Raw genomic sequence first — 27,154 nt, forward strand, 5'->3', positions numbered from 1 at the left:
CATGGGTTAGTGCTTGATGGTGTTTTAGGTTGTTCAGGTCTTTTTAAATCATCTTCCATCTTCTCGTATGTCTCTTCTGATCACCTTCTTCTCACCCTGTTAACCTGTGCTAAGAAATTTAAACCATCTTAACATTAGCTTAACTAAAACATAATTTAAAAGGCAGGTCATACTGAGAAGCAAAGGAACGACCCCATGATGTATTCCACTACTAAATAGAGTTTTAGACTTTCTACTCCTTAGTTCTGTTCTTTAATCAAGAAAGTTGAGTTAATTTGATGTATCTAGTCGTGTACCCTGGTATATATTTTCCGACTGGAAAGTGAACCAGTCTGGCCTTGTAAAGAAATGGTTTTAATATTCTCCTCAGCTAATCTTCTGAAGGGTTATGGCATCCCTACAGATCTAAATTCAGGCAAGCTCACCACGTTTCCTGCCATTCCTAAATATCCTCTGAGCTCTTTCACACCCTTCCCATCTCCCTGTGTTTGCAAGAGGCATGTCACACACACAGCATTAGGTAGAGCCTCCAGATCCCAACTGGCGGTCTGATACAGACACCCCCAGTGCTTTCTGCTACATCAGGTGCCCCATGAGAAATATGAACGCGAACACCCAGCCAGCTGGGACCAATGATACAACTGAACGAGCTCTAGCAAATTAGTCGCGTATACTAGAGGCCTGAGGAATGTGTGGTTAGTCAGCAGGTTTTTACTGAAGGGAGACAAAAGGAAGATACCTAGGTTGAACCCCCAAAAAACTGTTTCTTTACCCTTGGTGTTGTCTATGGCAGTAGCCTCCTTCACGGAATATTGAGGTTTTCCATACCAAGTCACCTTTTTCTCATTTTAGTGTTAATGACTTCGGCAGTTTGCAAAATCCAAGTATTTCTTGGTGATGAGGAAAAAGACAGCCTCCTTGGGTTTACCTTCTTCCTGTTTTCTTAGTCCCCTGTCTGGCCTGGGTACGTTCAGAATGCACTGCATTCGAGAAGGCCAGGACTACCCAGGCATGGCCAGTAATCTGTCACAGTGCATTAAAATTGCATTTTCTCCCCAGGCTTCAGGAGGTGAGCTGACTTCACAATTCCCATTGGGCCCCATTACTCCTCATTTGTGCATTTGGACCTTCTATTCAGAAGGCATATCCAGTATGGGCAGTACCAGCTCTGCCTGATAGACAAACTGCAGGGGACGCACACACATAGTGGCCCTCAGAACACCCACCTCCAGCGTTTTGGTTTTGCATCTGTTCATATTAAGCTTTGACTGTTTAAGAGTTGTCTTTTTTTTTTTTTTAAACAAAGAAACATCTGGGCACCTAACCCTGTAATTGTGCCCCTTTAAATACAAACTGTGTCTCTTGCACTGGAACATGGCTATGCCCCTGGAAATTGTGAGCAATATGGAAAATTAAAGTGGCCACGTTAACAGTTAAATAAGAAAGAAATGCTTCATCTCTGTGGCTTCAGAAATTTGCCTCAAGAAGATTTCCTTGTGAAAAGTCCCATTCATTAGAATACTTTTTTCTTTTATGATTGTGTGTTTGTGTGTGTGGAAAGAAACTTGGTTTGACTTTTCTTTGCAAAGATGTTTATCCCTTTTATTTTTACAAATACCCCAGTTCTCTCTACCCCAGTTCTCCTTCTCTTCGGCCCATACAAACAGACACTCACCCCCCAGCCCCTGGGGCTTCCCAGTGGAGCAGGCAGTCCTGGTTCTTCTCCTGCGAGAGTCAGTCAAGGCCCCGTGAACCAGGTGCTTGGCTACTTCACCAGTTTTATGAGCTCCCTTCCCTCCCAGACACCATGCCCAGAACATCCTAGAGGAATCCAGCCCTGGGGCCTCCCCAGAACCATCTGGGGAAGGACCTACAACTCCCCCAAGCACCCTCTGACCTGGAAAGCATTCTCGCCTGTGACATATTAGAAGGTGATGACCTGCTGTAATCATTGGGATTCCCTCCTTTCTGCTTCCTTTAAGCTGCAGCTAGTTCTTCTGCAGGTGGCTAGAGAGATGGGAGAATGAAATGGAAGGGAACTTAAGAGTGCTGTCCTGTCTGGTGTAGCTAAGATCGCCCCTACTCTGTCCTCGTTCCTTGTATTTCTGGAAGTTATGGTGGAGAGCCAAGAACCAGGCTTCGCTTAGTCTCTGACCAGCTTGTGCACCTCATGCGCTCAGTTTGCAAGGCTAATTCCCAGTGGTGTCATTCCGATCACAGTTGTGAAACTCTAGCACCTACTTTTTCCTGCCTTGACTCATTGCCAGTCATTTCTAAGAAAGATGATTATTAGACTGTGTGTTAAGAGATCTGCCAAATCAGAACTGGATGGATAATTAGGTAAATGATTGAGAAATCCAAGCAGCATTACTGCTATATTCATTACTTCTAAATTGCTGCAATTTGCTTAGAGTACACAGGACACTGTATCCAAGAGAGAATATATACTACGTACTATAAAACATGGCCACGTGGGAAAAACCCACGCCTTTATTCTCCTCCCCGACTCTACCCCTCGTCTGCCACCTTCACGCCCAGGAAGACTGAAAATACGTGCTCACGCGCAGTAAGCAAATGTGACCCACAGCTTATAGATGAAAAGGAAGCCATTCTTAACCGGTGTCTCTTTGGAAGTCAGGAAAATGTGCAGGACGACTCCTGTCCTAAAAGACATACCAGCACTGGACTTGTATCCATCTCTGTATGAGGGAAAGCCACGTGCTTAGCCCATCTGTTGTTAAAGCATTCCTGAGAAGGGGCTTTGGGAACTGAGAAGTGCAGAATACCTTACACTGATGTTTTTTTTTTTTCCCCCTCTTTAGGTCCAGAGGGTGCAAACCTCTTTATTTACCACCTTCCACAGGAGTTTGGAGACCAGGACATCCTGCAGATGTTCATGCCTTTTGGAAATGTTATCTCTGCTAAAGTCTTCATTGACAAACAGACCAATCTGAGCAAGTGCTTTGGTATGCGAGAGAAGCCAGCTAGAATGCACAGTGCGCGGCCAGCAAGGGGTCATGGGAAGGCAAATGTAATGGCCAGCATTTAGATGCCGGGACAGGGCCTTCCGTGTGTGTGGTGGTTCCAGGTTGTCTGGATCCATGTAAGCAGACTGGGTCAAGTCATCTCATCAAAAAGGCAGAAAAGACCTGGGAGAAAGGAAAGATCTGGGAAATTAAATGCCCGTATAGTAGGTAGTGCTCTATGCTGTACTCAAGGGCCTTACTGCCTATAACTAATCACCTTCCATAGTTGACCAGCAACAGTCTCTTTGGGCCCCCAGTTTGAACCACAGGCTTCACCGGATGGAAGGAGTTTACTGACTGTAGTGTAGTTGAGACTCCTGATACAGAATGGCACTGCAGACACTTTGCCACAAACCCTTCCAGGTCCACCAGGACTCAGACCCTGTGGGTGTAGGCAGCACATTGTACCGGGGGCTGATTGTTCAGCATCTGGATGTACATAAAAACACACTCATTGATGCACACACCTTCACAGTAGGGGTGTGCTCAGGCCACGCCCAACATAGCAGTTCCGGGAGCCCAGGGACGGTGGCTGGTTTAGCTCATGGTGACATGAAGTGCTGCGGTGTGCTGGGATGCTGGGATCTGCAGTGGCTGCCTGAGTGGGTGGAGAGCGCAGGAGATGCAGGTGTTCTCAGAACACTGGACATCCCAGCTCCTCGGTGGCCCGAGCTGTCACGGTCTCCTTCCTCAAGCAGCCTGGACTCTGGCTCCCTGGGGCGTTTTCGCTCCCTGAGAGAGTATGGCAGGCTCACTGCATACCCTAATGTTTTACAGAGGAGGAGAACATTCATTAAATCTAGGTCTTGTTTTATTTTTTGAACCCTTGTGTTCCCCAAAGTAGTTTAGAGGCTAGAATGTTCAGAGCATATACTTCTAACTTGGCAAGTTCTGGCCCAGTTTGAGATGTAACATTTGCTTTAATCACTCCTCCGATTTAACGACTCACATTGGTCATAGGTGCTAACAGTAGCACAAGACAAAATAAAGTAGAACAGATGTGGGCAGAGGAGAATAGAAGTGGGCACGGTGAAAAGGAAAGGTGGGGACGGCTCCTGCAGAGGCACAAACTCAGACTTGGCGCCCGGCTCACTGGCGACGGGCGGCCAGTCTGAAGAGAGTGCTCTGGCTTCTGAAACCCCACTCGCGTAACGTCCTTCTGATTTCTGTGCTGTCACCCAGGAAAGCCTGAAGCCTCTGTTGTTGGGGGAATTAGCGTGTCAGCCATTTCAAGTCACTGTTTCTATCCAAGTGGAAAGGCTGTTAGCCTGAACCCATTACAGGTATATAAACGCCCTTGTAATGGTTCACGAGAGAGTGAAATGGAAAGTAAGTTGTTACATAGGCTGTGTGCATGTCTCAGTAAGGGCTCCCCATTGGGAGCTTCCCTGAACAAGGCTTGCGAGCCAGACGTTTATAGTCTTCATCGCTAAACAATGTCCTGAGCTTATTTGGAGATTAGAAAAAGGATTGTAGTTCATGGTTTGATTTTGAGAAAATATTTACCGTCTTGAAAAGAGATTATATCAGCCCCCAAACTACTTAACCACTGTGTTCATAATAATGCATCAGACAGTTGTATTTAGTGTTATGCACTATGTTTTCAGCTTTTATTAAAAAGCTGTAACATCCCATATGTAGGTGTCTCGGTGAGACAGCCTAACTTCTTGGGGTCCCAGGTTTGCTGGTTATAACGTGGTACCCCATTCTTCATCCTAAGCTCTTGGCCAGGTTTTGTTATCCACTTTGCCCTTGACCCATTTCCATTCTTCAATCATCTTGCTACCTCTGGATAAGACGTAGGAGGAAAGGAGAAAATCAGCAAAAATCTTAGATTCAAGATCACATTTATTGGGAATTTAAATTTAATAAAAATTTAAACCACCATTTTGCATACAGGCAGCCTATGAGAAGCTATTCTGCTTATACTGTATGCCTATTTTTATCAGCTGAGAACTCTGCTAAAGGTATATTTATGTCCCTTTCTTCCTCCTCTAATTTGTAAAGGAATGTTCTCCTTAGCTTTATACTTTAATAGTAGATAGATAGATGGAGAACTTGGTATAAAACCTTCTGAACAGTGGATGGTCAGAGCTGAAATCCAATCAGTATAACTTCCTTTCAACAACAAAAGTAAGTAAGTAGGGACAACACTTAAGAAACTTTTGCATGTAACCCCGCCCCCCAGTGCTGAAACAAAACTATGTGGTCAGAATTCTGTTTCTGGGTTTTGGCAGAGCCTGGGTGGTCATCAGAAGCGTCTGAGTGTTGGTACCGAGAAAGGTGGTGGGAAGTATGTCAGGATGGCTGTGAAGCCCTGAGCTGTTTAGACTGTTTATTCTCCAGGACAGCTGGGGATACAAGGTAGCAATTTCCATTCTGCTGAATTCACCGGAGCTTTGAAAATGGAGGTTGAGATAAGGAGAACGGGCACAGCATTTCCCCTGGGCCCCTAGGTTCCTCTCAGTAACAGCTCCAAGTGGTAAAAATGAAGTACAAATTATGCTAGAGTTAATTCACCAACTGACCCCGTCCTGTATACATGGAGAATTGGAATGGAAACAGTCAGGGTCTTGGGCGGCATACCGGTTATGCAGCCCTTCCCTCAATTATCCTGCTTTTAAACCTCACCTGGTTGGGGCATGTGAGCCTCTGGGGGCCCTTGGAGACCTAGAATATTTGTACCACTGCTTCTAGGAGCAGCACTTACTGATGTATTGGAGGCTGGTTCGGGATTCTAAGGGACTTTAAACCCAAACAGGTTTGACTGAAATCAGTAAACAGACTAAATTGACTCAATGTTTGAGATTTTAGCCTTCTGCAGAGGGGTTTTGTTCTCACGATAGCAAGTTAGCGGTCCAGCCAGCTTCTCCACTGCTTCTTAGTGGATGTTTCCAGTGTTGCCCCTAAAACATGACCTGTAGTCCGTGAATTGAGTAGAGCTGACCCGAGACCGCAGGCTGGGCACGTGTCACTTAGCATCTGCAGCCACCCTCCTTTGCTCCCCTGCCTCTCCATCTTGATTCCCGCCCTCCCTCCGCTTGTGTCTTCCAGGTTTTGTTAGCTACGACAATCCCGTGTCTGCGCAAGCTGCTATCCAGGCTATGAATGGCTTTCAGATTGGCATGAAACGCTTGAAGGTCCAGCTGAAGCGCTCCAAAAACGACAGCAAACCTTACTGATCCTAACCCCAGAGGCTCCCTGCTCTTATTTTAGCTTTCTTAGGGTAAGTCCCACGAGCCAGCCTGGGCTCAACAGGAAAGGCAGAGGAGGACCACATTGCCAACTTTTACCAAGAGAGACGGTTATTTTTACAATAAGGCCTCCATTACCCCCTCCCGGGCCCCCTACCCAGTTCGCCATAAACTCGGCTACCTTGTTTCTATCGAGTAAACTCCTCCTCCACTTGTACCACTGTATTCTCCTTTGTTTTGCGATTTGAATCTCCTTTTACCTTTTTTGTTTTTTGCTTTTTTTAAAGAAAAACACATACACAATAAATGACATCGTAACAACTTAAAAGGCAAACAAAGGCTAACGTGCAATTCTAACTCTGAGACCCACCCTCCTCCCCCTCCCCCACCCTGTGCCCCAGAGCACTGCCTGGAGAATTCGCCCCTCCTGCCCGCGCCCACCCCGCAGAGGGGCGCCAGCTGTTCATAGAGGGTAAGGCGGTGGCCTAGCGCGAGAGAAAAGCCAGGAGAAGCACTTAAAAACAATACAAAATGTCTTTCCACTACATTTGGTTTGTTTTAATAAGTAGGATTTTATTTTAGTGTTCAAAGAAACATGACATTTATTGGTCAGATTATTACACTGGTTGTCTATTTTGTTATTGTTTTATTTTAGTTTTTAGAAAGGATTAATGTAAAAAAAGATTTAGAGATCTGTTTCTTAAAGCTACAGGGTTTAAAAATTACAAATGAGTGAAAATACTTGATGTTTCTTGAAAGATAAATTTAATAATAAATAAGTAATACATAAATACTACATAAAAAGAAAGCCACAGGCCTGTAAATTTTATTTGTAAAAAAAGCATTTCTATTTTTGTACAAAATTTTTACTGCCTCAGAAATAATGGAAGTTATTTATTGCCTATTGTTAACTTATTGGGTACCTAAAGAGCAGCTCTCTGTGCTAGCCAGATCCTTCTGAAGTAGTCTCTAGAGGAATCGTTCTAGGAATGGGCTTTTTTTCACCGTTGAACCCTAGGCCTCAAGTCCATGCTTTATCCTCTCGGTGTCTGTATCTGTCTGATGATTTTGTTCGTAACTGCCATTATCTAGTTTACAGTTCAGTCGTCTGACTTTCCCCATCTGTTACATTCGTTGAAACTGGACCCTCTCCCCATCCTTTGCCAGCCCCTCACCCCAAAACGCCCAGAATCCATCCCCTCTCCCTCTCCGGATGGATTCTCTTGGGTTCCTTTGTGCTGTGGATAAAGAGTGTAAGAAATGCAAATTACGTGGATGGCTCGTAGACTCCCTAATGACCTAAAATTTGCATTAGTTTTTCTCCTGCACCCTGAAGAGTGATTTTGTTGCTGCTGCGTAGATTCTGTGTAACTTTTTACTCTCCCTGTTTTCTCCCTAGACATCTTCATGCCCGTTAGTTCACCGTTTGCCTAGCATGTCCCTGTGGCGTCTCAAAAAAAAAGTTTCATCGTCCCGTCATTGTTTCTGATGTCTTTCTGACCTCACATCATATTTGGTTCTCCTACTGACCTTTGATCTAGTTTGACCTTTGAAATTTGCATGTGACCTCATCTAGCTATGAATTCTGGGAAGTCAATGTGAAAAACATTGCTGCATTCATGCAAGACTGAAATTTATTATTACACAAATTAATAATAGGAAAAAACCTGTGGCAAAAATGTTTCTTTTTTTTTCTTTTCTTTTCATAAAACAGACTTGAAAGTATTATACAGGGATTGGCATTCTTCCCGGTCACTGGTAACAATAGCAATATGTGTCCAGGGACACAGAATGTTGGTTTCTAACAGACTACTTCCAAAAACAGTTTGAGAAAAAAACTGTCTGATTTTAAGTCTCTAGAGGTCTGTAATAGTTTTTACATTTTTCAGGCAGTGTAAAGTTTTTTGATAAGGCCATTTTAGGTGGCTCACTTTCTCATTAAGATATATATATAGAACCACTTTTTGTAGATTAGTATAAGAAAAATATTTACCCTGTTTTGGGGCAAATGCTACCTATTTGTGTCACCTTTTGCTGAACTGACTCACAGTTAGACAATCCATGGTTTAATGCACATGAAATTACCTATATTTTATACTGTTTCAATGTACAGGAGAAAGGTTACTGTAAACTGTGTTAACGTTGGTGCTTCTGTGAATTAAGTTGTGGTTTCATCATGAGTCTTATGGTCTTAATGTTCTTTGTTGATAAGACAAGTTTAGAATTGGTTTACTTAAAACAAAAAAGAATTTCAAAAAAAAGTTGTTTGCTTACAAAAAATTTCATGTGAGGGAAAAAAGAAAACCTATTCCAGAGTAAGTTTTGTGTTGGCTTGTAAAGCATTGATGTCATTTTTTTTTTTTTTGTGGACTATTTAGATGTGTTTGTGTTCAGCAAAATGTGATTTTTTTTTTCTTTTAAAGAAAAAAAGTGAAAATATATAGTGCCAAATTCCAAAGGTACTTCCTTCCTAGAGCTTCAGTGTGTTTCTTGTGAGAAGTAATTTGATAACATGGGTATTTTATTATGTGTTTTGTATAAATCCCTAATATTTAAAAAACAAAAAACAACAAAAAAAAGAGGTTAAAAAGTTTGTTAACTTGCTATCCTGTGGTCTTGTTGCCTGAAATTGTTATTGTTTGTTATTTCTCTATGATGTTTTTTGTAAGACATTGTATAAGTGCCCATGTCTCACTTTTTTAACCACTCTGAACATCAATGCTGTGACGGCAACCTCACAATGTATTTTCTTCATGATATATGGAAACCTCTAAGGTGAGAAAGTTTTGAACTTTTAACCCTTTCTACCCAGCGCTATCTGGAATGTTAACTTTTTATGCTGTCATCATTTTCATTTGTTTTGGGGTGTTTCTAATTTGGATTGTTTTCCTGCATATATCTTTGAGTTGTTTCTGTCTTTACTACTACTTTATCCTTTGGTTGAGAGCCAAAAGAAAGGAAAAAAATAACACTTAAAAAGAGTTACTGGATAAACCTTCTGAGGGGAACAGTAGCTAGTCAAGCACCTAAATAAACCTTAAATTCAATATGCTTTTGAGATCAGGTTAGTGGTATGTTCCAGTTTAGAATAATTTCATATACCTTCCAGTTAAATGGCTTTGTGATGATGGGGTAGTCTTTTGAGGGATTTTTGGTTTTCTTACATATTCCCAAATTAATGTTTCTTATCAGCCATTGTGCAGTGGATACCTCTGAATAAGCCAGGTGTCTGGAGTTAGAAGTTGACAATCCTTTTCCCTGCCTTTTTGTTTCTTTTGAATTGAATGCATCTAAAGGGGTCTGACCATCAAAGGCAAACTCAGTTCATCACAGTTACTGACCAAATACCTAGCACCCGTTCCTGCTGCCACTTTCTAAAGCGCCATATTTCTTTGACTTTCACTTCATGTGAGCAGGTCTCTTGCTGTCCTGACAAACCCCAAAGTCATCCCCGCAGTCCCAAAACACACTCCTGCCTTTCTGGAAGCTTCTTTGTCTCTCTAATGGAGTTCAGAAACTGCTGGCTCCATTTCCTTCCTCCTTTTCCCGCTCACCACCCTGTTTGGTTTAATATGTGTGTGGATGTGATAGCCCTGGGATGGAAAGGACTAGCCTCTAATAATGATGCAAAAAAAAAAAAAAAAGTTTCCTTCTTATAGCACATGCACTTACAATGAAATGATCTGTATTATCCTCACACGTGTTTACTACTGCTGGGGCCTTCCTTCATCCTTCGAGGGCTATTTTGTACTTCCTGCAGCAAACAGCTGAATAACAGAGGTTATCGCACTTGTCTCTCTCGTGTAGATGATAATATGGTGGTACACAGATACATCCATAAGAACACAAGACAACACCATTTGAAGTTCCTAGACTGTCTCATTTAGAACCTCTTAGCAAGTATACAGAAATCTTAAACCATTTTTTCCCATTTCTTCACTGAAGCCAGAAGCGCTCCGGTGCCCTCCTCCCACTGCCTGCATCTCCCCCAGGGGAGCTGAGTGCACTGACAAGAGGCTCAGGGTGGGCACTTAGAGCTGAGTGTTTATTCTGCAGGCAACCAAGACAGACTGTCTGTTACAGGGAAAGTCTTTTTTTTTTGGGGGGGGGGGGGGATGTTTCATTGCTAAAAAGATAACCCTCCTCAAAGACAAGTTGTCCTTTTCTTCACTTTCTCTCTTAATATCAAAAGGAAAAAGCTGCAAGGGTGCGAAGGGCCTGTGCCAGAAGAAAAAACAAACACACAGGGAAACTGCTTTTTTAAAAATCAAGTGTAGACAATAGTCATTTTTAAACTAAATTAGAGAATTGCGATCAAATGGCAGTCCTCAAAGGCGTAACAAGTTCATCTTTCTTTCACCATAGGGGTTATAGTTCTTTGGCTTGTGCTACTCTGGACTCATTTTACTGTTTCTGTTTTTATTATCTTAAGTGCTAATTAACAAGAAGAAATAAAATTTTAAAAAAACCTGTAGTTTCATTACCTTTTTGAATAATGTCATACAAAAAAATGTATTTGTGTTTTTTTGTGCTGTGAGAATTGTTGTTTGTAGATTAATAATATCATTTTGTTTAGAATTACAAAATAGTTTTTAAATATTGTCTGAGAAAAGCCAAAGTTAATGCAACCTAGTGGAAAACTGTAAGACCATTTGAGTATTGTTTCTGTTTTATTGATGCATTTGGATTTTGTTGTTTGATGGAATTTGAGCCAAAAAAAAATACGCAGGCTTTCCTATTTCTACAACTGATTGTACTTATGCATTTTGTACCAGTGGAACTTTTTATACTGGAGATTAAAAAAAAAATGGAAATTTTTGTGGCTTACTCTAGTGGGCCCCCTGACAATGACTGATTTCAAGTTTGATTTCTGGTTGATAGAAAGAAAGTTGCTTTTCTTTTGAGAATTAAAAACTTTGGCTTGATTTCTTTTTTCCCTTTGCTTATATCTAGCATTAGAATTTTGTCTTAAAATACAGCGGTAAGTTTCACTTTTTATTCTGTATTGTGCAGTTACACAATAAGGTAATTAGATTTAGAAGTACTCAGTCACTTTAAGTGGATAAATGTATTAAAACTTTAGGGGTTTGCTTTTTTGCTGTTTAGATCAAAGTTTTTTCTGATTCTTCTGTCCTCATTGTGAACATAACCGTGTAGTTGAAACAGTCAAACTTATTTTTGTAACGTATGTTATTGTGTGATGCAGTTTTTTGCTTCTGTCTCCAATATTAAACCATTTTCCTAATACTTGTTTCTCTCTCTGAGTGTTGTATTGTTGGTAGTCATTATATGTTGGTGATACATCTACACACCTCACTGTTCCACGTATGTTTTTTTTTCTATATGTTGTGTAATAAGATACAGTCGATTCCACCTAAGTGAATATCTGATTTGGGGAAGGGGGAAACTACACACCAGCCACCTCTAATTTATGTACAACAGCCTATTTTAACCACTGCTTCCAAGATTTATACTTATTTCTATGGTCCACCTACAGAGTTGGATTTGCCAAGACCTTATCTGGTCTTCTCACCACACTGGTATATTTCACTTTCTCTCTCCCCTTCCCTTGGGTATATGTATGCAGTTCTTAACACTCATTAAAAATGGCTCTGCTTTGCTGCATAACCTTCAGAAGGGAAGCAGCAGAGCTGGGGTTTCTTCTGCCTACCCCTGAGTCCAAAGGCATATCATTACCATCAAACTCTTCTCAGAAACCAGTCACATTTTTTAAAAGAAAGAGGTGAGCTCTCAAGGGAAGAAAAAATAAACTTAACTTACCTGGTGAATAGATGTGAAAGGTGTTAAATTTAAATCTATGCGTTGCCATCAATCAATAGATATGTATAGAAAAGTAATTTAAATTATTTATTTTTAGAGCTAACTGAATCCAGGAGCAGCTTTAATTATTAAAACTAGTGGAAGAGAAAAGAAATACTTGCAAGGGCTCAAATGGAAGCTCTACTCAGTCTGGTGGGATGGGAGGGGGAAGAGGTAAAGTTTCTCATGCCCAAGTCTTCATACTATATCATCCGTTTCCAAATGAAAGCCAAGAAGGCCATATGCATCCACACACTCCTTCTGGAATGAGTGTATATTTTGTAAAAAGTCTTGTCCCCCACGATCGCCCCAACCCCAGCTAGCAAAAAGAGAACTAGAGAAGAAAACCATTCCTTGTATGCCCTCGAAAGCTGAAGCCACAGGCCCTCCTCCCTCTTCTGCCCATCTCTTCTGCTCAGGAATCTGACTGCTCTCCAAGTGCTCTTACAAGATTCCATTGACGTCTGCTCTGATCTCTCCCTCCAACTCTTCAGACGCACAAGCTCTGTCCAACTCAGGCCACCCAGCACCGGCAGCCTTCCTCTGGCCGCCAAGGAGATTTTCCCTGCAGGTGCTCAGGCTCCCCACCCTCCGGTTTCGGCAGCCCCTCTGACCCCTAGACTGTCTTTTCCAGTCGGCTCAACAACAGAGGGGCCGGGTGAGGCGGAGGGAAGGAGGCTCTTTCCCCCATAGGCCGAACACCTCAGTGAAGTAACTTCCACCAGCTCTAAACCTGCACAGATGAGAGCTGACTTCCTGCCAATACTTCTGCTTTAAATCTCATCAGAGCCTTCATCAGTTTGCCTCTGAAAACCCACTGCTTACATTAGTGGGAAAAGACGGCTATGGGCGTGATTTTTCTTTCTTGTATGTTATTATTTGGGGGGGGGGGGGGGGGGGTGTGAGGGAGGGGAGAAGGGGGGTAAAGAGGGTGATCGATTCTTTCCAAGATGCAAGTGTTTACTTTTTAAATATTTAAGTCATATAAGTATATAGGTCTACCATTTGGCACAAGGCAAAATACTCAGCATGAGTAAAAGAAGGGAAAGACAAAGCCAGATTTTTTTGTTGTTTTGCAAAAACAACAATTCTCCAAAGAAGGGGACAAAAATGCTAGTTCCCTTAAGCACTTAAGACTGTAAAGTTTGTCCCTGCCTAAATTCACACTTACCCTTTTGATTCTTTAAAACACCACTGCAGTGTCAGCAAGGTGTATCTGCTTGCCATACATGGACCACCTTGGGAAATGACAGACCTGTCAACGTTTACCTTGCTGATGGGAGCCACATATCTGCACAGCCCACAGCAGTTACGAGCAATTTCGGGCTGGCACTCTTAGCTGGCAGGCTAGGAAACACAGTGAACATTAATGTACTGTGAATCGTTCCTGATAAGTGAATAAAAACATTGTGACCAAACAATCAGCTTATTCACTTATCAGGAATCGACTGTTCTGCTAATTCGCTGTTTTTGTTTTTCATCTCTGTTGTAGTTCACTATTTCTGCTGTGTTCTGTTCTCTCCTCTCATGCTTGGGCAAAATCACTGGGAATATTATCTTCATGTGACCATGAAACGTTTATATCAAGTGAAAATGATATCTTAACAAAATCTATGCACTTGCTATCAGGAACACAATACTGGATGTGTCTTATATATATTGAACTATATAGTACTCGATTTCTTAAATAAAGCTTAAGAAAGGATTCTTGTGTGTAAAGTTAATGTGATTATTTTTCAAAGCAGTGTTTCTAAGGGGCATTTTTGTTCTTTTCTGTCTTGAGTGATACAGGTTATTTTTCATTAAAATTATAATCACTGGCTTTATGACTTAATATTCAATAAATTGACTTTGGAAACAAAATGGAGTGGGGGGAAGTTCTTCCTGGTGCATTTTAGCGAGAGTCATCTGGAAAATCATGCCCTTACTGGTGGCCCTGGCAAATCTCTACCCAGGCGCTGAGGGCAGCAGAAGAGAGCAGTCCCTTCGCCACCAAAAGACACCTGGAAAGCGTCCAGAATCTGCCCTAACCTAGAAAACCCAACTGCCTTTCTAAATGCGATCGATCTCTTTAGGCTCAGAAGAAAGGGGACGAAAAAGAAAGGCAGATCGAAGAATAATGCTGGTCTGCACCAAAGTTTTTCCAAAATGAGATGACACTAGAACCATACCCTGCTGGAGAGCGATGGCGGGTCTATTCAGGACTGCAAAACGAGCGAAAGCAAGAGAAGGGGTTTGATCACTCAGGATGAGAAGGGTAAAATTTCAAAGCTATATGTGAGAGACATCCTATAACAGCTGCAAAGCTTATATGGGAGGCCTGCTGCTTGGTCCTTTGAAGGAATATTTTTGAAATTTTTCCTACAGGCCATAAGTCTGAACAGAATGGCATTTCCTGTTAGATTTTTTTTGCTTTGAGGTTTTATGTTAGATTAGTTTTTCTTGCTTGATGTTTGGTTTGAAGAAAAAGTCGTAAACTTCTACTTGCAAAACGGCACAGGCATCCTAATCCTTTATAAAACAAATCTTAGTCATCCCTGATAGCGAGGGACAGGGAGATACAGTTAATGAAAATCCCCAGATAATCCAAAATTCTTGGTCCAGTCTCTGCCTCCTCCCACCCCAAACCTCCTACTCATATATTTGTCATCAAACCAAAAACTTCTAGTGAGAGATCAGAGGATTAGCCAAGGGTAGCAAAATGAAAGGGTCGAGATAGACGTTCTTACTGGAGCCCATGCAGTTTGAGGTTGGAGTAGAGGTTCTGTTTTAAAAAAGGTTAAAACCACTGGTCTACATGAACTGGGCTCGGGTGTTGAAGAGCTGGTGGGCTTACCTTGAGCATCAGTCACATTGCTAGAAAGAATCCTCTATGAAAAGACACATTTGAGGCAATAATGGGAAGAAGAGCTCTGAGCCTCAGGGAAGAAAGGATGAACACTGACATACTCCGCTCTCAGGTCTGCAGCCCCGATTCCATCGTCCCCCACTCCGGAACTCACCAGCCGGGGGCTGCGTGCTGGGAGACCAGCTCAGAGCCACAGCTTGAGGGTCTGAGGGTCTGTCAGGCGGGAGCTGCTTTAGGGGGATTGCACCGTTTCTTTGAACCTTTCGCTACTGGCAGTGAAGCTGCCTGGCACCAACTTCTGCCTGCCCACATCTGAAGGATATTTTTAAAAATAAAAAATATATAAATATGTATATTGCATACAAAAATATAAAAGACATAGTATGTGTTCTGCAACTGATCAAAGCCCCAAATACAAGTCCCCAGCTTTGAGACGCTAGATGACCCCTCAAGCGCGAAGCTGGTGTTAAAGGTAGGGAAAAGTATTCAATACTTAGACATACTCTCTGGAGCCACGCCGCCTCAGTTGGAATGCCAGCTCTAGCACCACTCATCACCCGTGTAACCTCTCAGTGCCTTAATTTCCTCGTTGGCAAAACGGGCATAAGAATAATACCTACTGCAAGGGGTTGTTATGAGGATTAACTAAGCCAATACTTAAAAAACGCCGAGATGAAGATCCATCACATTGTAAGTATTCAGTAAGGTCAACCAGTTAGTAGCGGTGTTCGTATCTACCGACATGGTGGGCTAAGCTCCCCTCCACTGGCCTGGTCTATTACTTTTTCCTGCTACGTATGCACTCAGCCATCCCCAGAGAGCCCCACAGTTCTCCCTGGGTTCCTTGGACAACTATGGACAAGGTCTGACCAGAAACCGCAGGTCCTCCAGCAGACATCTCTGCACCAACAAGCTCCAGGACAGGCTTTTCCCCTCGTGAGAAACTGTACACTAGAGGCATACCCACTCTTAGGCTGCCCTAAGCCTTGGGGAACAACTAACTCCATCCTCAGAAAAGGAAACTGATTCCTCACTCGAATCCACCCCTCCCTACCTTTAAGTTTTATATTTAGGTATCTCTTACCCAAAAGAAAAGCCCAGCCATCCAGTTTAGGTCCTATGTGGGAATGACAAAATCACCTGGAGGTTCGCCTGTAACAAGCCTGTAGGTTCTATGCCCTTCCAAGGCAAAGCTGTGTCCTCAGTAGCAACCAGAACCTATAGGTCTTTGACCACCTTGGGAAGAGCAGGGGTCAGAGCTCAGAAGCCTAGGTAGAGCCAAGCAGAGAGCTCGCTAGACCACGTCACCACACGCCCAGTTTAACCGAAGGTGCTCTGCTTTTGCTTGTTTTATTTATTGGTGGTCCATGCAGAATTTTATTTAGAAATACAATTTTGTTACTAAAAGCACAAAAGGTTAAAAACCACTGCTTTAGAAGAAGGGAAATCAGACAGGGCCACCATTACCTAAGCCCCGTGACATACATTTATTGTCTCTGGAATCATTCTCTCCTTCCTTCTCCTTTCCTCATCTCTCTACCACTTCTGTGTTCCCGTAGTTCACCGTCTGCGACGCATCATGACATTCACTATTTGCTGTGTGTTTACACGTTGCTTACGTCTGTCTCCCAAGCTAGACTGTGAGCTCTTTGAAGGAAGTGACTGTGTCTCATTCATTGCTGTATCCCCAGTGCCTCAACACAGTGCCTGCCATATAGTCAGTGTTCAGAACTGTTGGATGGACGGATGGGTGGGTGGATGGATGTAGCAGGTGACCTTGCTAGGGAGGGAAAAGCATTCCTTATGAAATGGACAACTCAGGAAATATTTGTGGAGAGAAGTCTGACTATGGGATGGGATGAGGATGGTGGAAACTGGTGGCAGAAGTCAGGAGCCACTATGGGAGGCCTGGGGCACAGATGGGGGTGAGGAAGAACACTCAACTGCTCGTGCACCCCAAATATGCAGGCTCTGCTTTGTTGCCACAGAGCTAATCAGCTACTGGGTCCTGAGTGGAAAAACATTCCTGCAATTAGGTCAAACTACCTTGAGTCCTACTGTCACCTTTTCTTAAGCTAAATTTTGTACCCTCTCAGGAATATTTTATACCTAGGGACTGTCCCTAGATATATTCTTCATATCTAAGAGACCAGACCACTGACCTGAGTACAAATCAACAGAAAACTATGACTAGAGGCACTGGATGCTAAGGCACTCCTGAGAAGCAGGTCAATTCACGTCCTCTCAGCTGCAGCTACTGTTGAGCCTGCCAAGTTAGTGCCTGGAGCAGGATGGGGGCCGGGCCAGCCCACAAGCAATACAGTGCAACTAAGTCATCAGAACAGCCTTGAAGGCAAACAGTCCATGCTGCTGCCTGGATGCCATGTAGCTCCAGGCATCCAGGAAATGCACTTGAATACAAGTAATGTGTCCCAACTTGTCAACAGCTACCACAAGGATAATGCATAATCCACTAATCATTCATTTGTTCAAAAGTCATGTACTAAGCAGCCACTCCACGCGAGGCACGCGGGTAGGGGCTGGCAGTGCAGAGAAAAGTAATACATGGCCCTGCCTCCAGGACTTTGCCTTGATTAGCATATCTGCCAAGTAAGGAGAAACCCTTCAAACCAGCAAGAGCAGATGGTACAAACAAAACACTCTCTCCCCACAGTGGACACTATATCACCACAGCACCCACACAGGATTATGTACTGAAGAGCCACAAACAGATGGCGGCTGTTTCAGACTTTCTAGTCCTTCACGGAGCTCAGTGCTACTCAGACACAATGTCTCCCTGGCTAAAGCTTAAAGGTCTGTCCTAGAGAAGAATGAAATACACTGGGTGATGGGGGTGGAAGAGCTGGGAAAGTCTTCTCAACACCAACGTCTCTACCCAGGGCAGAGCTGAGCAAAGTGCCCTATGTGCTCAAGAGTCGTGTTTCCCAACTGACCGTCTATGGCACATTCTTAGCAGTCTACAGAATGTGTTCTATCCAATAACTTCACCACTTAAAAAACTATGACCTGAAACAAATGGGAGCCTTCCCATCAAGGAGTGCAATGCGGCAGGGAGGGGACTGGTAAGGGGAGACAGAGTCTCGGCGGGAATGAAGGGTGGGGCTATGGCATGAGAAAATGTCCTGCAGAGCTGATGGTGCAGTCACCATCCACCTGGAGCTCCAGGGTCCCAAGCCCAGAAGCTTGCTCTTCACCCAGCTCCCACCTTCCCATCCCACTGTGAGTGTGTATTCCACATTCCAGGTTCATCTTCCCCTACAGGGCTAGACATACCCCTACTCCTAGTATCCCCTTCAGCCCAGTCACGTATTGGCTAGAACAAACCAAAAAGGAAACACTGAGGACTCTGTCGCTAAAGAATATGATAGGAGTGACGTGACCTCTGAAGGTGACATAGGTCATTCCTGACTTCACTCCCCTTTACAAGAAGAACAGCTAACAACTATCATGGGCAAGACACCACTGAGAGAATCCTGGGAACAAAGTGAGGCTGCAGCACCCCACTCTCCACCACCACAGAGATAAGACAAACTGCAACAGAAGGGTAGGAGAAGCAGCCACATGTGGACCACATGCCCCTCCCCCAGACCAGAGCAGCACAGCACCATGCCAAGAGCTCTTCCCAGAGCCTCCGGTTCCTCCAGTGAGAAAAAAGAGCCCAGGGGTGACATCCAGCCTCCCTAGCACAATAGGTCACTTTGTGGGAGCCCCAACTCTAGCTTCACCCCATAGGAATCACGGGAATCCGTGAGGCTCAATCACGGGGAGTCTGATCATGATGAAGAAGTGGGGAGGGGGTTCCAGCAACCAGCCCTTGGACCTTGGCAGACCAAGTTCCTACCTGCAGAACCTAGGTAGTAGTCCCTACCTGTGGCTTTGCTCACCTGCAAAACCAAGGTGGTGGTGCAGCGTGACCAGAGAACTCAGCAAGGTGCAGGTCTGCCTGATTCAGGTCCTCATGTGAGCTTTGCTGGCCCTGGAGGCTGGTCTGCTCACACCCAGGCAGAAGAGCTGAGTCAGCCCCACCTGCTGTGGAGGATGGCTCCTGCCCCCTGCATCCCCTCACCAGAAAGCTTGTTTGGGAAAATTTGGGAATTGCCTGAAGTGGGCCCACCCAGTCCCACCCAGGCAGGAGAGCTGAGTCATAACTCACATGCTGCAGAGTATGGCCCCCAGCCCCATGTGAAAGAAAGAGCTGCAAGAACACCTGGAACCTGCTGCATAACCCAGCAATGCTTGAGCCAAGAGGCAGGTAGGCAGAGCTGATCACCCCCAAAGCAAAGCCAGTGGCCCGGGACTTCCCTAGTGTCACAGTGGTTAAGAATCTGCCTGCCATTACAGGGAACACGAGTTCAAGCCCTGGTGCGGGAAGATCCCACATGCCAAGGCACAACTAAGCCTGTGCACCACAACTACTGAGCCCACATGCTGCAACTACTGAAGCCTGCATACCTAGAGCCCTTGCTCCGCAACAAGAGAAGCCACCGTAATGAGAAGCACATGCACCGCAACAAAGAGTAGACCCTGCTCGCCACTAAAGAAAGCCCACGCGCAGCAACGAAGACCCAACGCAGCCAAAAATAAATAAATTTAAAAAACAAAACAAAAAAACAAAACCAGTGGCCCTGTTCAGCCAGGGGACCACCTGGGGCATGGGTTAGCTTGCACCAAGACCACAGAGAACCTTAGCAGCCTTGGAGCTGCTTCTGTTGTGCCCAGACAGAGAAACTAATTCATAACCCCACTCATTACTGGATACAGCCTTCAGCCTGCCAGACCAGAGAGTCTTACCAGCGCACGCAGCAAGCTGCGTAGCCCACCCAACAGCCCTTCTTACAGTGACACCTGAACAAAGAGCACAGCCCATGGCTTTCCCTCTATGCAGAGCAAAAAGCCTTGGCATCACCTGACCAGAAATATTCAGTGTACACTCTTGCCTGATTCAGGTCCTCAAACTGCAGGGAAGCTAACTCTTAGCCCCACCTACTGCTGAGCATAGTACCCAGTCCTGGCCATCTAGTAAGCCTGACCAGAGAATCCAGGCAACCACAAAGCCCATCCTACAGCCTCACTTGGACAGGGAACAAGCTAGCAGTTCTATCCAGCTGTTCTCAGCCAGTGGCACACACCCCTCACCCCAACCTCACAGTCCAAACAGTTGCCTCACCAAAATCAGACCTTACAGCAGGCCCCACCTGTCCAAGGACATTACCAGCAGACATGTGTAAAAACCCAAACTGAGCTAATGATAAAAACTATCTCTACCAAAGCAAACCTGCAAAGTCTGGAAAAGGAGACACCAATGTAAGGAATCAAGGATTATTAAAAAATCAGGAAAATATGACACCACCAAAAGAAATTAATAAAGCTCAAATAACTGACCTTAAAGAAATAAAGACCTATGAACTGTCAGACAAAGAATTCAGAATAATCCCCCTAAAGAAGTTTAGTGAAATACAAGAAAATAAAAACAACTGAATGAAATTAGGAAAACAATGTATTAACAAAACAAGAAGTTAACAAAATGAGAAGTTCAACAAAGAAAGAGAAACCATCAAAAAAGAACAAACAAATAGAAATTCTTGAGCTGAAAAATACAAAAAGAATTCAACAGAGAGCTTCAAAAGCAGACTCAACCATGCAGAAGAAAGAATCAATGACCTGGAAGATAAGACATTTAAATTATCCAGTCAGAGCAAAAAGAAAAAAGAATGAAAACTAGTGAAGAAAGCCTACAGACTTATGGGACACAATGAAAAGAAACAATATTCACATCATGGGAATTCCAGAAGAGAGACAGAAAGTATATTTAAAGCAATAATGGCTAAAAACTTCCAAACTAAACATCCAGATACAACAGGCCCAAATGATCCCAAACAGGGTGAACCCAAAGAAAGCTACACCAATACACATTATGATTAAATTGTCAAGTCAAAGACAAAAAAGATTTTTTAAAGCAGTAAGAAAAAAGAAAGAAGTTACATACAAGAGAACCCCATAGGACTACCAACAGATTATCTTAGCAGAAACTTTTCAGGCCAGAAGAGAATGGGATGACATATTCAAAATTTTGAAAGAAAAAACCTGTCAACCAAGAATACTGTCCTTCATAAATGAAGGATAGATAAAGACTTTCCCAAACAAACAAAAGCTGAGGGAATTCATTACCACTAGAACTGCCTTACAAGAAATGCTAATGGAATTATTTGAGTGGAAATAAAAGAACACTAGTTAACATCATAAAGACATAAGGCAGTGTAAAACTCACTGGTAATAGTAAATATATAGTCAAAGTTAGATTTTGTAATAAGACAATAGTGGTACATAGTTCACTTACAACTCTAAAAGTTAAAAAAAATAGTAAAAATAACCAAACCTACAATGATCTGTTCTCAGTTACACAATATAAAATATATGTAAACTGTAACATCAATAACTTAATATGTGAGGGGGAGAAATAAAAGTGTAAAGCATAGGAATTCTATTGAAGCTATGTTACTAGTTTAAATTTGGGTCTTATAATTTTAGGATATTTTATGTAAGCATCATGGTAACCATAAGCGAAAAAACCTGTAGTAATTACACAAAAGAACGTGACAAAGAAGTCAAAGCATAGTGATACCACAAGACAACAAAACGCAAAAAAAGACAGCAGGATAAGAAACAAGGAACAATGGACTTACAAAACAACCAGAAAACAATAAAATGGCAATAGTGAGTCCTTACTTATCAATAATTATTTTAAATGTAAATGGATTAAATTCTCCACTCTGTAGGGCGCGGCAGGAAGCTGAAATAAGCTGAGTCATCCTTTCTGTGGCCACTGCGCTTGCGCTAAGTATACTAATGAGGTTTTAAAGTAGCGACCTATCCGATGCTGGCTCACAAATCGCACCATCGGCGAAAGCCAATCACAGAGCGACACATGTTTTTAATCCCTATATAAGCAGACTGCTATAGGATTGCGGTGTCTTCCTTCCATCTTTTCTTTAACCAAGCTGTGCTCCAATAAAGTGTGATACGAGAAGAATCTTGCATGTGGCGACTTGTTATTCTGCTGGTCGGAAACGGCTCGCCGCAACACACAGAGACTGAGAGTGATTGGATAGAAAAAGATATTTCAAGCAAAGCATAACCAAACCAAACCAAAAAAGGGTAACTACAGTTATATCAGACAAACTAGACTTTAAACTGAAAATGGTAAAAAGAGACAAAGAAGGCCATTATATAATGATAAAGGGGTCAATACATCAAGAAGATATAACAACTAAATATTTATGCACCCAACACCAGAGCACTTAAATATATAAAGCAAAAATTGTAGAAGAGCTAAAAGAAAATGTATGGCAATACAATAATAGTTGGAGACTTTAAATACCCTACTCTTAAAAATGAATAGATTATCCAGACAGAGAATCAATAAGGAACCAGTGAATTTGAACACTATAGACCAAATGGACCTAACAGACATATATAGAACATTCCATCCTACAAAGCAGAATACACATTCTTCTCAAGTGCACATGGAACATATTCTAGGATAAACTACATGTTAGGCCACAAAACAAGCCTTAGCAAATTGAAGAACACTGAAATCATACCAAGTATCTTCTCTGACCACAATGGTATGAAACTAGAAATCAATAACAAGAGGAAAACTGAAAATTTCATAAAAACATGGAAATTAAATAACACTCTTCTAAACAACCAATAGATCAAAGAAGAAATTAAAGGTGAAATTAAAAAGTATCTTGAGGTAAACAAAAACAGAGACACAACATATCAAAACTTATGGGATACAGCAAAAGCAGTTCTAAAATGGAATTTCATAGCAATAAATGTCTATATTAAGAAGCAAGAAGGATCCCAAATACACAACCTAACTCTACGCCTTAAGGAACTAGAAGAAGAACAAACTGAGGCAAAAGTTAGCAAAAGGAAGGAAATAATCAAGACTAGAGCAGAAATAAATGAAATAACAGGAAAACAATCAAAAAGATTAACCAAACTAAGAATTGGTTCTTTGAAAAGATAAACAAAGTTGACAAACTTTTAACTAGACTAATCAAGGAAAAAAGAGAGGACCCACGCAAGAAAATTAGAAATGAGAAAGGACAAGACTTCGCTGGTGGTCCAGTAGTTAAAAATCCACCTTCCAATGCAAGGGATGGGGGTTCGATCCCTGGTTGGGTAACTAAGATCCCACACGCTGTGGGGGCAACTAAGCCCACGTGCCACAACTACAGAACCCATGCACTCTGGAGCCCACCTGCCACAACTAGAGAGCCCACACGCTGCAACTAGAGAGAAGCCCGTGTGCTGCAACAAACAGCCCGTGCGCCACAACGAAAGACCCCACGTGCCGCAACTAAGACCTGACACAGCCAAAACTAAATAAATTTTTTTTTTAAAAAAAAGGAAATGAAAAAGGAGACATTACAACTGATGCCACAAAAATACAAAGGATCATAAGAGGTTACTATGAACAACTATATGCTAGCAAACTGGCCAACCTAGAAGAAATAGAAAAATTCTTAGAAACATACAAACTATGAGTTTGATTCAGGAAGAAATAGAAAGTCTGAATAGACCAACTACTAATAAGGAGATTGAATCAGTAATCAAAAATACCCCAGTGAAGAAAGTCCAGAACCAGATGGCTTCACTGGTGAATTTTACCAGACATTTAAAGAAGGCTTCAACCAATCCTTCTCAAACTCTTCTAAAAAACCAAAGAGGAGGGAACACTCCCAAACTCATTTTACAAAGGCAGCATTACCCTCATACCAAAGCAAGAAAGGACACTACCAGAAAACAACACACCAATATCCTTCATGAATATAGATGCAAAATTTCTCAATAAAATAATATCAAATCAAAAAGCACATAAAAAAGATCATTCATCATGATCAAGAGGGTTTTATACCTGAGATGAAAGGATGGTTCAACACACACAAATCAATGTGATACCACATTACTAGAATGAAAAAAAAAATCATATGATCATCTCAATAAATGTAGAAAAAGCATTTGACAAAATTCAACATCCATTAATGATAAAAATTCTTAACAAATTAGGAAGAGAAGGAATGTACCTCAACATAATAAAGGCCATATATGATAATCCCACAGCTAAATCATATTCAATGGTGAAAGATTGAAAGTTTTACCTCTAAGAACAGAAACAAACAAGGATTCCCACTCTCACCACTCCCACTCAACATAGTACTAGAAGTTCCTGCCAGAGTAATCAGGCAAGAAAAAGAAATATGAGGCATCAAAATTGGAAAAGGAAGAAGTAAAACTGTGTCTATTTTCAGACAACATGATTTTATATCTAGAAAATCCTAAAGACTCCACCAAAAAAATCTGTTACATCTAATCAACAAATGTGGTAAAGTTACAGGATACAAAATCAGCATGCAAAAGTCATGTAGCATTTCTATAACATCAAATTATCTGAAAAAGAAATAAAACAATTCCATTTACAATAGCATTAGAGACAACAAAATACTTAGGAATAAATTTAACCAAGGAGGTGAAAGATCTAAAATCCAAAAACTACAAGACACTGATGAAAGACATCAAAGATAACACAAATAAATGGATATAGATCCCATGTTCACGGATTGGAAAAATTAATATTGTTGAAGTGTCAATACCACCAAGAGCCATCAACAGAGTCAATGCAATCCCTATCAATATTCCAATGGCATTTTTTAGAGAAGTAGAAAAAACAATCCTAAAATTTATATGGAACTAAAAAGACCCTGAATGGCCAAAGCCATCCTAAGAAAGAAAAACAAAACAGGAGGCATCACACTTTCTGATTCCAAGCTATCCTATAAAGCTATAGTAATCAAAGCAGTATGGTACTGGCATATAAACAGATAAATGGAACAGAATCAAGAGCCCAGAAATAAACCCAAGCATATACAGTCAACTAATATTTGACAAGGGAGCCAAGAATACTCAATGGAGAAAACACAGTCTTGTCAATAAATGGTGCTGGGAAAATTGTATAGTCACATGTAAAAGCGTGAAACTAGACTCCTATCTTATACCATATACCAAAATTAACTCAAAATGGATTAAAGACTTAAATGTAAGACGTGAAACGACGAAACGCCTAGAAGAAAACATAGAGAAAAAGCTCCTTGACATGGATCATGGATCCAAGGATCATGATTTTTTAGATATGACACATAAAGCAAAAGGAACAAAATCAAAACTAAGTAAGTGGGATTACATCAAACTGAAAAGCTTCTGCACAGTGAAAGAAATCATCCACAAAATTAAAAGACAATCTACAGAATGGGAAAAACATACATCTGATAAGGGGTTAATATCCAAAATATATAACCAACTTATACAACTCAATGCACAAAAACCAATAATCCAATTTTTAAAATGAGCAAGAGGCCTGAACAGACATTTTTCCAAATACAGTATATGAATGGCTAACAGGTACATGAAAAAACATCATTAATCATTAGGGAAACACAAATCAAAACCACAATATCAACTCCTGCCTGTTCGAATGGCAATTATAAAAAGACAAGAAATAATAAATGCTTGATGAGGATGTGGAGAAAAGGGAAACCTTGTGCACTATAAACTGGTACATGTGGAAAACAGTATGGAGGATCCTCAAAAATAGAACTACCATATGATGCAGCAATTTCACTTCAAGGAATATACCCAAAAGAAATGAAAACACTAACTCAAACACTAACTCAAACACTAACTTCCCTGGTGGCACAGTGGTTAACAATCCGCCTGCCAATGCAGGGGACACGGGTTCGAGCCCTGGTCCGGAAAGATCCCACATGCCGTGGAGCAACTAAGCCCGTGCCCCACAGCTGCTGAGCCTGCGCTCTAGAGCCCGCAAGCCACAACTGCTGAGCCCGCGTGCCACAACTACTGAAGCCTGTGCACCTGGGGCCTGTGCTCTGCAACAAGAGAGGCCAACGCAGTGAGAGGCCTGCGCACCACAACGAAGAGTAGCCCCTGCTTGCCGCAACTAGAGAAAGCCTGCGCACAGCAACGAAGACCCAATGCAGCCAAAAATAAATAAATAAATAAATAAATTTATTTTAAAACTGATATCTGCACCCCTATGTTCATAGCAGCATTATTTACAATAACAAGACATGGAAACATCAATGGCTGAATGGATAAAGAAGTTGTGATATACATACACATACACACACACACACACACATACATACCATGGAATATTATTCAGCTATAAAAAAATGAAAAAATCCTCCCATTTGCAATAACATGGATGGACCTTGAGGGCATTATGCTAAGTGAAATAAGTCAGACAGAGAAAGACAAATACTGTATGATCTCACTTTTGGAATAAAAAAAAAAACCAACATTCATAAAAGAGATCATATTTGTGGTTACCAGAGGCGGGAGCAGGGAGGGGGAGATGATAGTCAAAAGGTATAAACTTCCAGTTATAAGAAAAATAAGTATGAGGGATGTAACATACACATGATGACCATCATAGTTAACACAGCTGTATGGAATAAATGAAAACTGTTGAGAATAAATCCTAACAGTTCCCATAATAATGAGAAGAAAAGGGTTTTTTTGCTGCCTCTTTTTATTGTACCTATATGACATGATGGATGCTAACTAATCTTACTATAGTAATCAATTCACAATGTATAGAAGTTGAACAATTATGCTATACACCTTAAATTTATACAGTGATGTATGTCAATTATATCTCAGTAAAACTGAGGGTAAAAAAAGAATGTGATAAATATATAATATTCACATATATTATTACAATAGTCCAGTTTAAAATTTGGATAATTTATTAAGTTACAAGGTGGTATGAATTTGGAAAAACTGATCTAAAGCAATATTTTCCAAATTATACTGCACAGACATTAACCTGCAAGATAAGTAATCTATGGGAAACAATAGGGTTTGGTAGCTGAGATGGTGTGAGAAATGCTGTTAACTACAGCCTCCTCTTGGAAATTCACAATGTGTATTAACATATGAAAAGCTCCAAGAAGCAAAGATCCACCTATTTAAACTTGCTTAACCCAGTGTTTATTAAATAGGGCATTCATTCTTAAAACTCTTGGGGCTTCCCTGGTGGCGCAGTGGTTGAGAGTCCACCTGCCAATGCAGGGGACTCGGGTTCGTGCCCCGGTCCGGGTAGATTCCACATGACGCGGCGCGGCTGGTTCCGTGAGCCATGGCCGCTGAGCCTGTGC

At 41.9% G+C, this 27,154-nt stretch overlaps 1 protein-coding gene across 11 annotated transcripts in view; it reads left to right on the forward strand.

Moving 5' to 3' along the window:
- Positions 1-12,214, forward strand: part of CELF2 (CUGBP Elav-like family member 2) — a 304,739-nt gene extending 292,525 nt beyond the window's left edge. For 7 of the 11 annotated variants that reach the window (XM_027121594.1, XM_027121596.1, XM_027121597.1 and 4 more), the window contains 2 exons: positions 2,823-2,966; positions 6,081-11,916. In XM_027121594.1, the coding sequence (XP_026977395.1) occupies positions 2,823-2,966; positions 6,081-6,208 (272 nt within the window). In that variant the 3' untranslated portion in view covers positions 6,209-11,916. Of the gene's footprint in view, positions 1-2,822; positions 2,967-6,080 lie in introns of all 11 variants that reach the window. The other 4 variants (XM_027121595.1, XM_027121598.1, XM_027121604.1 and 1 more) reach the window with 1 other exon arrangement.
- Positions 12,215-27,154: the final 14,940 nt, after the last annotated feature.

This window comes from Aethalodelphis obliquidens, unplaced genomic scaffold, assembly GCF_003676395.1.
Source record: "Aethalodelphis obliquidens isolate GAN/ISIS:26980383/991018 unplaced genomic scaffold, ASM367639v1 scaffold23, whole genome shotgun sequence".
Lineage (NCBI taxonomy): Eukaryota > Metazoa > Chordata > Mammalia > Artiodactyla > Delphinidae > Aethalodelphis > Aethalodelphis obliquidens.